The sequence below is a fragment of the Schistocerca nitens genome, chromosome 7, assembly GCF_023898315.1.
Source record: "Schistocerca nitens isolate TAMUIC-IGC-003100 chromosome 7, iqSchNite1.1, whole genome shotgun sequence".
Lineage (NCBI taxonomy): Eukaryota > Metazoa > Arthropoda > Insecta > Orthoptera > Acrididae > Schistocerca > Schistocerca nitens.
The window spans coordinates 106,161,941-106,177,312 of record NC_064620.1 but is presented as its reverse complement, the minus strand read 5'-3'; the positions used below and the strand labels follow the sequence as shown (position 1 = coordinate 106,177,312).

General features: G+C 42.9%; 1 protein-coding gene across 1 annotated transcript in view; it reads left to right on the top strand.

Moving 5' to 3' along the window:
- LOC126195301 (inactive dipeptidyl peptidase 10-like) overlaps nucleotides 1-15,372 on the top strand; it is a 358,542-nt gene that overhangs the window by 144,311 nt on the left and 198,859 nt on the right. Inside the window, exon 3 of the mRNA XM_049933856.1 lies at nucleotides 1,610-1,704. Coding sequence (XP_049789813.1) covers nucleotides 1,610-1,704 — 95 coding nt within the window. The remainder of the gene's footprint in view (nucleotides 1-1,609; nucleotides 1,705-15,372) is intronic.

Below are 15,372 nucleotides of genomic sequence, written 5' to 3'. Positions count from 1 at the left end.
GATCGCAATCGACAAGGGAGTTTGCGAAGGTGACACATTACTCCAAAATAGTTCACGCTTGCATTGCTAGATGTATTCAGATCACTAGACTGGTATAACAGAGGAATAAAAATCATTGCTCATATTTGACACATCTTCACTTTCCCGACGATGATGACGCATAAGTGAAGATCTGGAAGAATTAAAGAGTATCATCAAAAAACTAAAACTTGCATCTGCAAAGATTGGCTTGGAAATAAACACATACAAAGCAAAAATACTGAGCTCAGACAAACAACCACTTATAGTCGGAAACCAGTCTATAGAAACTGTTGATGAATAAATCTATCTTAGCCACAAAATTAAACTGGGAAAAAACAATAAAAATGCAGCAGTTCCTTGCGGAATAGGACTGAGCTGGGCAGCATTCCAGAAACTAAGATTTACACTGACCATCAAGGATGTTCCAAATAACATGAATGCTAAGGTCCATAATATGTACATACTACCATTTACAGCTACGATCTGGAAACTATAAGGCAAGTGCTCGTAAACTAAAGCACACACAGCGAGCCATGCTACGACAGATGTTAGGAGTCTGCCTCAGGTATAGGATTCCATAAGAGGACATTAGAAGGAGATTAGAGGTAACAGACGTCCTAGAAAGAATTGCAAGACAGAATCGGCAATGGGACGAATACGTAGCTCAACAAGATCACAGCAGATCGACACCTAGGATTGTTTACTGGAGACCATGGGACCACAAGATAGGCATTGGAAGACCACAAAAGAGACGGACTGATAACTTGAATCTAGTGGTTGCAACAGGATGGTACGAGGTGGCTCAAAATCTAAGACAATGGATACATATGGAAGGGACCTTCATCCAACAATGGATTAAGATACACTGAAAAAGAAGGACACTCCCTTTGAGCACCCCCAAAATCATTTTTACATTGACGATTTCGACCTATTAAGAACGACGTGTGGAGGTCTTTCTGCCAGTAAGTTCTGAATCAAGTCATGAAGCTGGTCCAGTATTTCTTTCCCTCAGTGATAGTGTGAAGCTGCATGTAATGCCTTCCGCCACCCTTTGTGACCGAGCGGTTCTAGGTGCTTCAGTCCGGAACCGCGCTGCTGCTACGGTCGCAGGTTCGAATCCTGCCTCGGTCATGGATGTTTGTGATGTCGTTAGGTTAGTTAGGTTTAAGTAGTTCTAAGTCTAGGGGACTGATGCCCTCAGAAGTTAAGTCCCATAGTGCTTAGAGCTACTTGAACCGTCTAATGCCTTCCGGAAATAAAGAAACAAGGTATCGAGCTGGGTTCCCTTATCTTATTGTATTTGTTTATCGTGGCTGAATAGCGCGAAGTGATTATTTTGGTTGCATTAGGGTTGACAGACACCATATGAGTCCAGCTTAGCGGGCTTCAGAAAATGTATGTATTTCGAGCACAAGCTATAGGAACCTGAATAATCGTCGGTTCCTGTATCTAAATTCGTTGTTGCAACAGCTTCTCGTTGTTGCTGTTACTTGAAGTCTGCCACTGAAACACTGTTATCAGTCGTATGTAGTATATAAGAAAAAATGAATTCCACAGCAATGTAACAGCAACTTACATTTATTTACAGATACCGAGTTGGTCTTCCGCGACCACTATGGAGGGGTATCATTGTTGAATGCTGACAATCTCACTACCCGGATCATCATGACCAACTCCACATTCGTAAGTATGCTGCATCGTATTATAATCTTAAACTGTTTCAGTAAAGTTCGAAGTATTACGTCCAACAGGTAGTGAATTTTTCAGATCTTTCCTTTCTGCTGACAGTTTCAAAAAGTGCAAACAAAAATGTGTTGGAAGTCATTAATAACAAATAATTAAACCTGATCAGTGCTTTTTCAAACTGAAATCTTACAGTTGAGGTCAGAGAATAATAACTTGACAAAAAAATGTTTCAGAGAAGTAAATATGTTGTTAGCCCGCCTGGCTAGCCGCGCAGTCTAATGCGCTGCTTCCCGAGCGGGAAGGAGTGCCGGTCCCTGGTACATATCTACCCAGCGGCTCAGTGGCGAAGTCCGATGTGCCTGCCAGCCTGTGGATGGTTTTTAAGGCGGTTTTCCATCTACCTCGGTTCCCTTTATTCCGCCTCAGTTACACTATGTAGGCGATTGCTGCGCAAACACTGTCTCCACGTACGCGTTTGCCATAATTACTCTACTACGCAAACATTTGGGGTTAGACTCGTCTGGTATGAGACGTTCCCGGCGGGGAGGGGGGGGGGGGGGGAGGTGCACTGGTGGCCGAACCGCACATTACCCTGGGTTCGGTGCTGGTGGCCTGTTGTGGGGTTGTGAACCACTAGGGGCTACAGCGGGACTAAGCCCTCTCTGTCGGTTCTAGGTCCCCAGTTTAATACAAATACACAATACACACAAATATGTTGTTAGTCTTCTCTTCCATTTCGAACAAAGTATCCTGACATTTTACTATTCATATATATTTATACTGTGCTAATTCTTATTTATTGTAGTGATGTTCTAATCATTGGAACACTCTTGGAAGGGCTTGTTTCCATTGCATATCAGGTTATAAAAACTATATCTATTCTATTGTGGAGGCGTTTTGGGTGATTCGGAGGCTGTTAATAGAACTAAAGATTAAAATTGCCCTGTCTTACATAGTTGTTTCTTCAGTTACGTTCGTTAATTGCTCCAGGATCCACGGTCACATTTACATTTCACCAAAGTCACGAGTAAACAGCTTTCTCGTTGAAACGCCGTAAATAAAAATTACAGTATATTGATGGTTTCATAAACTCTTACAAATAACGTGGTGAGGACGTAATATTTGCTCTTTTTATGTTTCATTTTGTGATGATAGATTCGTTCGGCTCAGGCAACGCTAAGGTCACCGAATTTAACTTCCGACAACGTTAAGAAACATTACAAAACGGGGAGAACTTCAACTGGGTTTTAATAAATTGCACTCGAAACAGCATAGCGTACATAGTGTACATCTACATATTATCATAAACTCGTCTCTGTACACTGATGAGCCAAAGCATTCTGACCACCTGGCTAACACCTCTGGAGCGCAACAAAACAGCAACCCTTCTTGGCGTGCATTCGATAAGTTACCAGAAGTATGTGGGACCAGATGCTTACATACGTGTCACGCATTTCCGGTAAATTCCGGGTTGGTGGTTTATGGGCAGGAGCAGGCTCCCAGTTGGATCCTAGATGTGTTCCACCAGAATTCCTTCGAATTTGGTAGCCACGACGTCAATCTGAGTTCACTACCATGCTCCGCATTGTAACACTATTCTGGCCTTGAGAAATGGACAGTTATCATGCTGATGAATTTCCACGCCGTTGGGGAAGATATCAAATATTAAGGGGTGCTGGTGATCCGCAATAACACTCACGTAGCCTTCAGTTGCTATGGTGCACTCGATTACTATCACGCATCCCACGGAAGCTTCAATCGGCCTGCGTTCGTGGTGCGTACACTTTTCGACCAGCCATCCACCTGGATCACCAGGCATTCAGATGAAACCGTCGAAATGGTCTCACAAGAAATACGATTCTTCCGAACGAGCGAGGTGGCGCAGTGGTTAGTACACTTGACGCTGAGGACGATGGTTCAAATACGCGTCTGACCACACAGATTCAAATTTACCTCGATTTCCCCAGATCGCTCGAGGCACATACCGGAATGGTTTATTTGAAAGAACACGGTCGATTTTCTTCCTGATATTTGAAACGATCCGAGCTTGGACTCCGTCTCTAATGACCTCGTTGTCGATACTCTTCCTTCCTTCCTTTCGGTCCGCCCCATTATCTGAACGGTCAGCGCTTTGCCATGCCACACACGGGGGCCCGGGTTCGATACCCGGCTGGGGAGGGAGATTTTCTCCCCTCAGGAACTGGGTGTTGTGCTGTCCTCATTATCATTTCGTCCCCATTGTCGACGCGCAAGTCGCCCAATATGGCGTCGCACTCAATAAGACTTGCATTTGGCGGCCGAACTTCCCTCCTGGGAACTCGCGGCCACTGACGCTATACGGTCATTTCCATTTTTTTTTCCTTCCTTCGGGATTCATCTGACGAGGCGACACGTTTCCATTGATCCACGTTCCAATCTCGATGCTACCATGCCCACTGCAGTCGTAATTGAGGATCTCGTCGCATCAACATAGCAACACTTAAGGGTCAACTGCTGCGGAATTCCATGTTCAATATGTGCGCAGAAGGGTGCACTCCGGAACGCACGTTACTGCAGCAAACATCGCCGCCTGTCCTGCTTTACAGAGCAGCGATCTTCCGACTTCCAAGTTTTGTGTTGTAGACCTCCAACACCATGTCATCTACTCGTGGTTTCACCGTTCTCCAATCACTGTCCGTAAACGCTCACGATAGAAGCAAGCAAATCGACCAGTATCCGAGGCCGAGATGCTCGTTACCGGGTGCAGAACCACAACAATTTTCCGTTTCTTCGAGGTCCCTTACGTCATTGGTTTTCCCCATTTGCGTCCCGAGTTGCCCGTTACTCTCTGCCCCGCTTATACAGCGTGTTACAAAAAGGTACGGCCAAACTTTCAGGAAACACTCCTCACACACAAAGAAAGAAAATATGTTATGTGGACACGTATCCGGAAACGCTTACTTTCCATGTTAGAGCTCATTTTATTACTTCTCTTCAAATCACATTAATCATGGAATGGAAACACACAGCAACAGAAAGTACCAGCGTGACTTCAAACACTTTGTTACAGGAAATGTTCAAAATGTCCTCCGTTAGCGAGGATACATGCATCCACCCTCCGTCGCATGGAATCCCTGATGCGCTGATGCAGCCCTGGAGAATGGCGTATTGTATCACAGCCGTCCACAATACGAGCACGAAGAGTCTCTACATTTGGTACCGGGGTTGCGTAGACAAGAGCTTTCAAATGCCCCCATAAATGAAAGTCAAGAGGGTTGAGGTCAGGAGAGCGTGGAGGCCATGGAATTGGTCCGCCTCTACCAATCCATCGGTCATCGAATCTGTTGTTGAGAAGCGTACGAACACTTCGACTGAAATGTGCAGGAGCTCCATCGTGCATGAACCACATGTTGTGTCGTACTTGTAAAGGCACATGTTCTAGCAGCACAGGTAGAGTATCCCGTATGAAATCACAATAACGTGCTCCATTGAGCGTAGGTGGAAGAACATGGGGCCCAATCAAGACATCACCAACAATGACTGCCCAAACGTTCACAGAAAATCTGTGTTGATGACGTGATTGCACAACTGCGTGCGGATTCTCGTCAGCCCACACATGTTGATTGTGAAAATTTACAATTTGATCACGTTGGAATGAAGCTTCATCCGTAAAGAGAACATTTGCACTAAAATGACGATTGACACATTGTTGGATGAACCATTCGCAGAAGTGTACCCGTGGAGGCCAATCAGCTGCTGATAGTGCCTGCACACGCTGTACATGGTACGGAAACAACTGGTTCTCCCGTAGCACTCTCCATACAGTGACGTGGTCAACGTTACCTTTTACAGCAGCAACTTCTCTGACGCTGACATTAGGGTTATCGTCAACTGCACGAAGAATTGCCTCGTCCATTGCAGGTGTCCTCGTCGTTCTAGGTCTTTCCCAGTCGCGAGTCATGGGCTGGAATGTTCCGTGCTCCCTAAGACGCCGATCAATTGCTTCGAACGTCTTCCTGTCGGGACACCTTCGTTCTGGAAATCTGTCTCGATACAAACGTACCACGCCACGGTTATTGCCCCGTGCTAATCCATACATCAAATGGGCATCTGCCAACTCCGCATTTGCAAACATTGCACTGACTGCAAAACCACGTTCGTGATGAACACTAACATGTTGATGCTACGTACTGATGTGCTTGATGCTAGTACTGCAGAGCAATGAGTCGCATGTAAACACAAGCACCGAAGTCAACATTACCTTCGTTCAATTGGGCCAACTGGCGGTGAATCGAGGAAGTACAGTACATACTGACGAAACTAAAATGAGCTCTAACATGGAAATTAAGCGTTTCCGGACACATGTCCACATAACAACTTTTCTTTATTTGTGTGTGAGGAATGTTTCCTGAAAGTTTGGCCGTACCTTTTTGTAACACCCTGTATACACCGCGCTAGATAATTGAAGGATCACTTTTTCGAAACACTGTAACTGCCTCACATTACGATGCGTAAGTTCGAATACTGGCTCAGAGGTGCCGATAAACTACCTCTGTGATGGTACAAAAGCGTGGCGCCCTGTACGGTCACCATCAGCGACGCTTCAAACAGCAAGGTGTAAACACACGTGAAAAAAGTCCATAGTTCAAAAGTTCGTGCAAGCTGTAAGATGGATGAATGGTGTCACATTGCCACCAAATTTCACCACAATTCTGCCCACCGCCACGGTGGACGTGTCACAAGATAAAAAGGCCGCCGTAGCCCAGCTCTTCTTTGATATCTCTGCGATGGAGGTCAGTACTACGATATGCAGCGTTGAAATCTCATGGCTTTCTTATATGTGGCCGGGTAAAATATTTCAGACACACCACTGCTCTGAATGGACGCGGTAAGTTCTCAGGGTGTAACCTCCCCCTCAATTATCGACCTTAATGATAGTGAAAAATTAAACCGCGTGTACAGCCGTGGACAAAACGAGCGTGACCCCTCGCCTTTTCGTTATGCTGATCTGCACAGCTTTAAAGTCCGCTACACAGCATAACAGGCAAGGCGACGAGGTGCTACCAACATACCATGCACAGGCGTGAAATTGAAAAACTATCCGAACTTTACCAGACTGTTTTCATTCATGTGTAAGACAATATTAAAGCTGATTAGTCTGTTAAACACAACACGTAAATATAAAATGTAAATGAAAGAAGAAACGCTAATTAGTATGAACTGTACTAACAAAAATGAACTTCAACTTATCGAGATAACATAACTGTTTTAGTAAGACAAAGTACCCCAGATCGTTACGAATTAGCAAAATATTATGCGCATTCGGCCATGAAACGGTCAGTGTCAACGCTCAGACCAGTCATACTGCATTACCGTAGCTGACCTACCATGAAAGTGTGCAAATTTAGCAATGCGTGAAGATTCATAACGGAACTCAGTTAAAAATCTTTCAGTGCCACACTTAATTCAATTCAGTTATTGACAGAAGCGGAAAAAGTAGGCAGCAGCAAGAATGAAATTGTACAAGAGTTTCATATTGACATCCACAGGGCGCCAGTACAGAATAAAGTTAGCAATAAAAGTATTTAGGGACGAAATCCTAACAACGGAAATAGCTACCTCGGTTACTAAAGATGAGGCCCGCCTAAGTAATTCCCCCTACTCTTTATTCGAAATGTTCTAGTTGAAGTCGATACATCAGCATATTAATCGTTGCTACGCTTTCGATCCAAATCACGTTTACAGGAATGCAAATAAAATCCATTTGCCTATACACGTGGTAATTCAGATCCGACTATCAATGCCACATCGATTTAAAAGTGCGAGCATTCCCACTGCTAACTACGCTAAGAAACAATTCGGCTGATGAACTTTTCTGGCTGTGACGAGTCTAATAGAGAATTCAAAACATTGTAGAATACGTTTGGCAGCTATGTCTCTGTTTATTTCCTGGGGTGGTGCAGAATTATCGTACTAAATGTACTCGCTAATAACAGCATTTTGTTATTTCGATAAACATCCAGAATTATTGTCACATAAGCGGTGACATAAAGGTCGAAAATTCATGTTTTTCAGTCCAGAAAGCTCTATGAAACAGAAACTGCAGATCATTTTGCCATTTACATTGCGAAATTGCCGGCTTATTCATGTTGGAGTAATAATAAAGGGCTATTTGCCTATGTTTTCTGCTAGCGTAGTGAAAGGTGTTTCCTACTGCAAGGGAGGTCTGGTTTATTTTCGGCTCTAATCTCGATGGAGGCAGGTAGACTATCAGTAAAGCAATTTTAAGAAACTCTCGCGCCCCCAATACTTTTATTGCTACCTTTATTCTGTACTGGCGCCCTGTGGATGTCAGTATGAAACTCTTGCAGAATTTCGTATTTGCTACTGCCTACGTTTTCCGCTTCTGTCAGTAATTGAATTGACTTAAGTGTGGCACTGAAAGATTTTTAACTGAATTCCGTTTTGAATCTTCACCCTTTGCTAAATTTGCACACTTTCATGGTAGGTCAGCAACGATAATGCAGTATGACTGGTCTGAATGTTGACACAGACCGTTTCATGGCCGAATGCGCATAATATTTTGCTAATGCGTAACGATCTGGGGTACTTTGTCTTACTAAAACAGTTATGTTATCTCGATAAGCTGAATTTCATTTTTATTAGTACAGTTCATACTAATTAGCGTTTCTTCTTTCATTTATATCTTATATTTTCGTGTTGTGTTTAACAGACTAATCACCATTAATATAGTCTTACACATGACTGAAAAGAGTCTGACAAAGTTCGAATAGTTTTTCAGTTTCACGCCTGTGTATAGTATGTTGGTAGCACTTCGTCGCCTTGCCTGTTATGCTGTGTAGCAAACTTTAAAGCTGTGCGGATCAGCATAACGAAAGGGCGAGGAGGTCTCGCTCGTTTTGTCCACGGCTGTACCTAATGGAAATTTGGGAAAAGCAATCTGTCGGTAAAGAGGGAGGAAAGGTTACATCTAAATGAAAAGAAAAATGCAAATGAAATTGGTGGAAATTAATTTTGAGAAAAGGGTAAAATTAATAAAGAAAGTAAATGTGCGGTCGTTACATTAACAATTAATTGGCGTTAATTAGATATTTGAGATTTGGGGAAAATTGCGGTCGCCAGTCCTATGGACAACTGCTATAATAACTGAAAATGAAAGATTAATGCACATATAATTAGCACTAAAAGCCTGGCAACTGAAGGTTGACACGTGTTGTGTGAAAACTGAATGTTTGTCAGAAGTAATAAATTTCGCTGCACTCTGACTTAATTTAGCAAAAGAATTAATAAAACCGGAAAATTGAAAGTTAATTTAGTGACTGAAATTAATAGTGAACTTTGTTTCTGAAGCACTACGAAATTCAATAAAATAAGGTTAGTTTTGGGCTACCTCAACAATCATTTCAAAAGCTACTTGAATCTACGCAATTTAGAACTTGAATTAAATGATTCTGAACAATTAACAATAGTAAAATTTAGTACGTACCAAGCTGAGCTGCAGTCACAAGTAAGCTAAAATATGGTAACAAAACTCGCACTCTTAATTTGTGCTTGTGTAATCTAAATATTGTAGCCAGCTATGAATACCTTAACTGAACTTTGAAATTAAAGCAGTGAAATGGAATGATATTACTTTAATGCTGGCGTTTGAATTTCAACGACACTCAGGTTAATTTCGGAAAAGGAAGGGATCCTGCTTGGTAATGCAATTGGGACAATGAGCAACAAAGGTTCATGCTAAGTTGCTGTAATTTTGTTATGCAAATGGAATAGTTTGAAAAGCTGAGGTCTGCCATTACGTGCTTCCAGTCTTCCTTGTTGGTTGATTGAAGGTTTGGAGTCGTCGGTCGAGGAGGTGGCGACAGTCACTCATTGTCGGCCAGCGCTGTTGCACAAGCTGGATTTTGGCGCGCCTTCTTCTCGACACTGTCACCAGGCGAAACGGGCTCTTGATGTGCGCAGCTAATGCTTCCCGTCCGCGACACCGTGCCAGATACTATCATAGCAAGTCGAGCACAATTACATGCTGCCAAAACCCGAAAGCGCGGCAACTCGCGGGAGCGTCACACAACACACCAGCTCCACAGCCCTACTCCAGCCAGACTCTCGGCTCTGCCCGCGCTCCACACGCCAGAGCTAACACTACCAAAGATCCTAAACACTTTGGTTCTTCACACGACCTATCGATGTAATGTACGATAGCATAGTTTTCCCTAGGCAAGACCCAGCGTAAAAATACAAATAATATTTACAAAACAAACCAATTCTACATCAACATAAATGCATAAATATATATATACAAATTGTAAAACAATTACAATATATAAAGACACAGAAATGTCATATCTTCAGGTAACAAAATAAGGAAAAATTTTATAGTACAATGGATGGAAATAGGAGGATATGCATTTCCGGCGTTACAAGGGGTGGCGCGTTGATTACCATACATTTCAAGTTCCAAAACGACAGTTCGTAGTGCGACGAGCAATAGGAAGATGTTCTTCACAACCTTTGACTCTGCTGATACCCTCTGAAGTTTCAGCCCTTCCCTAAGTACATTGTGAGGCTGCATCTCCACTGAATGTGATCGTACCCTTTTGGAGCGCAGCGCGACCGCAATTCTTGGTTTCGTGTACAGGATGGAACCACTAGGGACTGTTCAAAACCATTCGACGATATCTGAACGGGATCCGAAGCGTTAAAGGACAATTACGCTTTTTTAACCTTCATGTTTTCCGCCCTCGAGTGGCAACATTAACAAGTGCGTGAGTAAAACAGCGAAGAGATGCTCCCAAGTCCGGCATCACCTTCGGTGCTAGTAACGCAGCTTTGTTAAGCACGTTGGAAACGTACTTCCACACCAATTCACCCTGGCCGCTACTCTAGCGTTTGGGGGTAGGCAGATTGTACCAAAGGGGTGTCGAAGGGCTTGTCTAATTCTCAGGCGCTACAGCAACCGCCAGGCTGAGCTGATGTCGAAGTTTCAGAAGATACATTTCTAACGTGCTCAATTAAATTGCGTGATTGGTTCCTAAGGTGTTCCGGAACTGGGCGGGGGTTGGGGGGGGGGGGGGGTGCAGGGTCTTAGAGGGACCCTTCATCGTTTTAGTCACGTACATTTTAGCTTTGCACGTGCGTGAGCATGCCACAGGAACATAAGGTTGAAAAAGCGTAAGTGTCCTTTCATACTTAGGATCACGTTCAGATTTTCTCGAATGGTTCTGAACAGTCCCTGATGGTTCCATCCTGTACACGAAACCAAGAATTGCGGTCGCGCTGCACTCCAAAGGGGTATGATCATGTTCAGTGGAGATGCAGCCTCACTATGTACTTAGACAAGGGCTGAAACTTCAGAGGGTATCAGCAGTGTCAAAGGTTGTCAAGAACATCTTCGTGTTGCTCATCGCATTGGGAACTGTCGTTTTGGAGCGCAAAATGTGTGGTGATCAACGCTCCACCCTTGGGGACTTTTCGCGTAGATTCTGAGCGGTGGTGTGTCTGAAATATTTTACCCGGCCACATACAGGGTGCGTCAAAAAAATATATAACACTTTGAACTGTCATAGACAATTTATTTCCCGTTCTACAAGGTTAAATATCTGTGAGAAAGTAATGTTATGTTTCTTAAACAGGTGCCAGCAATGGCAAGGAAGTAACTGCAACATGGCGGACGTGCGTTTGACCTTTGAAGCGCGGAAGCAGATAATTAAGTGATACTGGAAGTTTGAGAATGTAGCTACGGTTCGAAGACAGTTGAGAAGTGAGTATGGTACAGAACCACCTCGAGGTTAACAATTACACGTCTACGCGACAAATTCGAAACTCATGGAACTGTGTGTGATGTGCATAAAGGTCGATCAGGATGACCTCGTACAGCTACAAGTGATGATTCCACAACTGCGGTCTTGGAACTGTTTCAGCGTTCACCTCAAAAATCTTCAAGGCAAGCGGCACGTGAGAGTAATGTAAGTGCTAATAGTGTGCTACGCATTCTGAAGAAAGGAAAGTTTCGTGTGTACATTCCAAGGCTGGTGCAACAGCTAAGTGACGGCGATCCAGATCAAGGGTGAGAATTTTGTGAATGGGTTCAGGAGATGGTGAGACGTGAACCGGAATTTATGGGTATCATAATTTGGTCGGATGAAGCCCAATTCAAACTCAATGGAACTGTCAATAGGCACAATTGTGTGTACTGGGCTGAAGATAATCCTCACATTACAGTTGAAAAGGCTGTGAATTTGCCTGGTGTAAATGTGTGGTGTGGTTTGTCTGCAAGGGGACTCATTGGGCCTTTCCGCTTTGAAGGTACTGTTACAGGAGAAACGTACCTAACAGTGCTTGCTGACTCCATATTCCCTGCCCTTCGTGCATTATACGGTAATGATGAGTTTTATTTCCAACAAGATGGCGCCCCGCTGCACCATAGGGAGATATGAGCATACCTGGATCACAATGTGCCAGGCCAGTGGATAGGACGCAGGGGACCAATCGAGTTTCCTGCACGCTCTCCAGACCTCACGCCGCTGGATTTCTTCTTATGGGGCACAGTAAAAGATGAGGTGTACAAACGTAAACCACGTAACCTGGACACACTTTGGAATGAAATTCAGGCGGTGTGCGCAGAAATCTCATTGGACACTTTTGTACAATGTACGGAATCAGTGATTACTCGTACTCAGAAATGTATTGATGCTGAAGGCCACCAGTTTGAACATAAATCACATTTGCAAAGCACATTTATTTTTACAATTGGACTTTAAGCTTTCCATTTCGAGAAATTTAACATTGTAGAACGGGAAATAAATTTTCTATGATGCTTCAAAGTGTGTATACATTTTTTGACACACCCTGTATAATAAAACCACGTAATTTCAAAGCTGTATGTCGCAGTACTGTCCTCCATCGCAGAGGCATCAAAGACAGGGTGAAATGCGCGTAAGAGGATCTGTGACTACCTTCTTATCGTGCGACACGTCCACAGTTGCGCTGGACCGGGTTGTCGTACAATTTGCTGCCCATATGACATCATTAATCCATCTTACAGCTTACATTAACTTTTGAGCAGCAGTGTTTTTTCGCGTGTATCGACACTTTTCAATATGAAGTTTCGCCGAGTCAGAGCATGACTTTGCAGGTCTCCACTCTTTTGCACCATTATAGAGAAGCGTTTTAGGCACGTCTGAGCCAAATTCCAAACTTACCCGTCGCAGTGGGAGGGAGTTACGGGATTTCGAAAAAGTGAGCTTTTAATTCTATTGTGCAGTGTGATTTCCCTAAAGCATCACATTCTGGCGACACCTCCAGGAGGTATTCAATCTCATGGTGAGCAGTTGTCGTAATTTTTTGGCTCAGCAGTGTACAGCTTGATTGCAAATCTAGGTTAAACACACGTGATGAAGCCTGATCGTACCTCCCCTCTTTTTCCAAAATAAAGTGCACTGCTCAGAATACCTCACTTATCAGAAGAACAATTACTGCTTGTATCTTATTCTGGAACATGTAGCAGTCAATAACCGTTGACGTCTTGATATGTGGCACACAAGGGAAAGCAGGAACGATTAAGTACTTAAACCACATTTGCTGCACTCATGAAATTATGTTTTCTAATTGTCGTAGTCTTCAGCGAATTAAGCTTTGTGCTTCAAATATTATAACGAATGTCGGCTCATAAAATTTATTCATTACTTCGTTAGGGACTTAGCCTGCTCAGTTAACTAATTAAATATCCAGACTTCTACTGGATGAAATTATCTACACACTTTTTCTACACGAGTCTAGCGTTATTAAGGGAATATTAATTTAGATAGCAATTGGATAAGCAGTTATAAATTAATGTGAAAAATTAGGTCTCATATCATAGTGTATTTTACAGAAAATTGCGGTCTAGCGGTAATGAAGTGCAATTAAATAGATACGCTGAAGTTCATAAACGTTGCGCATTCAACTGAGAGATCCAGCAGATGTGTGTGACCATGCAAGAGAGAGTAACACCGTTCAGTATATTGCTACATGAACGCTGTAGCCCGTACGTAATATGCTGCATGTCCGCGCTCGGATATTCACACTTGGCTGGTTCATAATTTTTAAAAAAAATTTACACACATGATGAAGCCTACAACTCATGTCTCAGAAATTACTGAATTTTTAATTGACATAAAATGCGATCTTTGTAACTTATAAACTTTGAGCCAGTGACGAATACTTATGGACAGTTATTGATTTAGGAATTTACTGAACTCTGCAAGACAGAAAAAATGGATTCATTTTGCACTTGGCTACAAAAGAACTAACATACTGAACTCACTTTCAGACAGGAAGTCATTTCAGATTCGATAGACTCTTCTCAGAATTGTCAGCGCTCTACATACTTTTTAATGGTTACTAGCTGAAGAGCGCTCGCTCCCTTTGGTGTTTTCTACAGTTTGTCTTCTGAAACGGAGAAAAAGTTGTCATTAATCGTCTCATTTGTGTTATATCTAACTTATTCAAAGTATTTTGTCATGTTCTACATCTGCAGTTTTGTTTTCGGTGCAAAAACGAATAAGTTTTTTAGTTGTCCATTATATGAACAGGTTAGATGTAAAACTCCCCGGCATATTAAAACTGTGTGCCGGACCGAGACTCGAACTCGGGACTTTTGCCTTTCGCGGGAATGTGCTCTACCATCTGAGCTACCCAAGCACGACTCATGACCCGTCCCCATAGTTTCAATTTTGCCAGTTTCTCGTCTCCTACCTCCCAAACTTCACAGAAGCTCTTCTACGAACCTTGCAGTCTCGGTCCCGCACACAGTTTTAATCTGCCAGGAAGTTTCATGTCAGCGCACACTCCACTGCAGAGTGAAAATCTCATTCTGGAAACGGTAGGTATAGTTGTCCGTGCAAAAAACACGATTCTCTTGAGGTTATTCCACAAATCTGGAATGTTTGCCCTTATGCTTTATTGAAAGTTTTATATATATATATATATATATATATATATATTGCGAGGGCGCAACGGAAACATTGGGTGAATTCAGGAATTTTGTCGGGAAGTTCACTCTCTCGTCTTGGATCACCTTTGTATCAGAGGATTTCAATATTTTTTCCTTTCCCTGGTGCTATACTCTATATTAGCAGATTACTTTGTTGAACTATGTCGTTTTTTTTGCTAAAATTGTTCGTTCGTACAGCCATTCTCTGTTTCCGTAGTTTCTTTCCCTAAACGGATACAGTTTTTTGATGAACTGTTCCTCTGTTTTTATTAAGCTGCGCAACTCATCAGTTTAAACGATTTTGGTTGAGAGCTGATAAATACGACATGTGCCATTTCCAAGTTGCATTCTGGAACAATCGAGAATATTCGAAAACATGCGTAACATTCGAGAATATTCTAAAACATTCGTTACAATCGAGAATATTCGTAATACCTAGAGAACATTATACAACTCGACGTGTTCCCCTTGAAAAATACATTTCTGTGAAAGAGACGGACGAGGTGACAGCAGCCACTTCACTCGTATCTCCAAACCCACAACAGCTACCACCGCACAACTACTACAGTAAGCAACGGGGAAACCAAGGGTACCACCAGATACAAAAACTAATGATTGTCAGTAGTGGTTTTGTAGGTACTGTCAACTTCACCCACAAGCACCTTAATTTATATATACCATGTTTCAGCGTC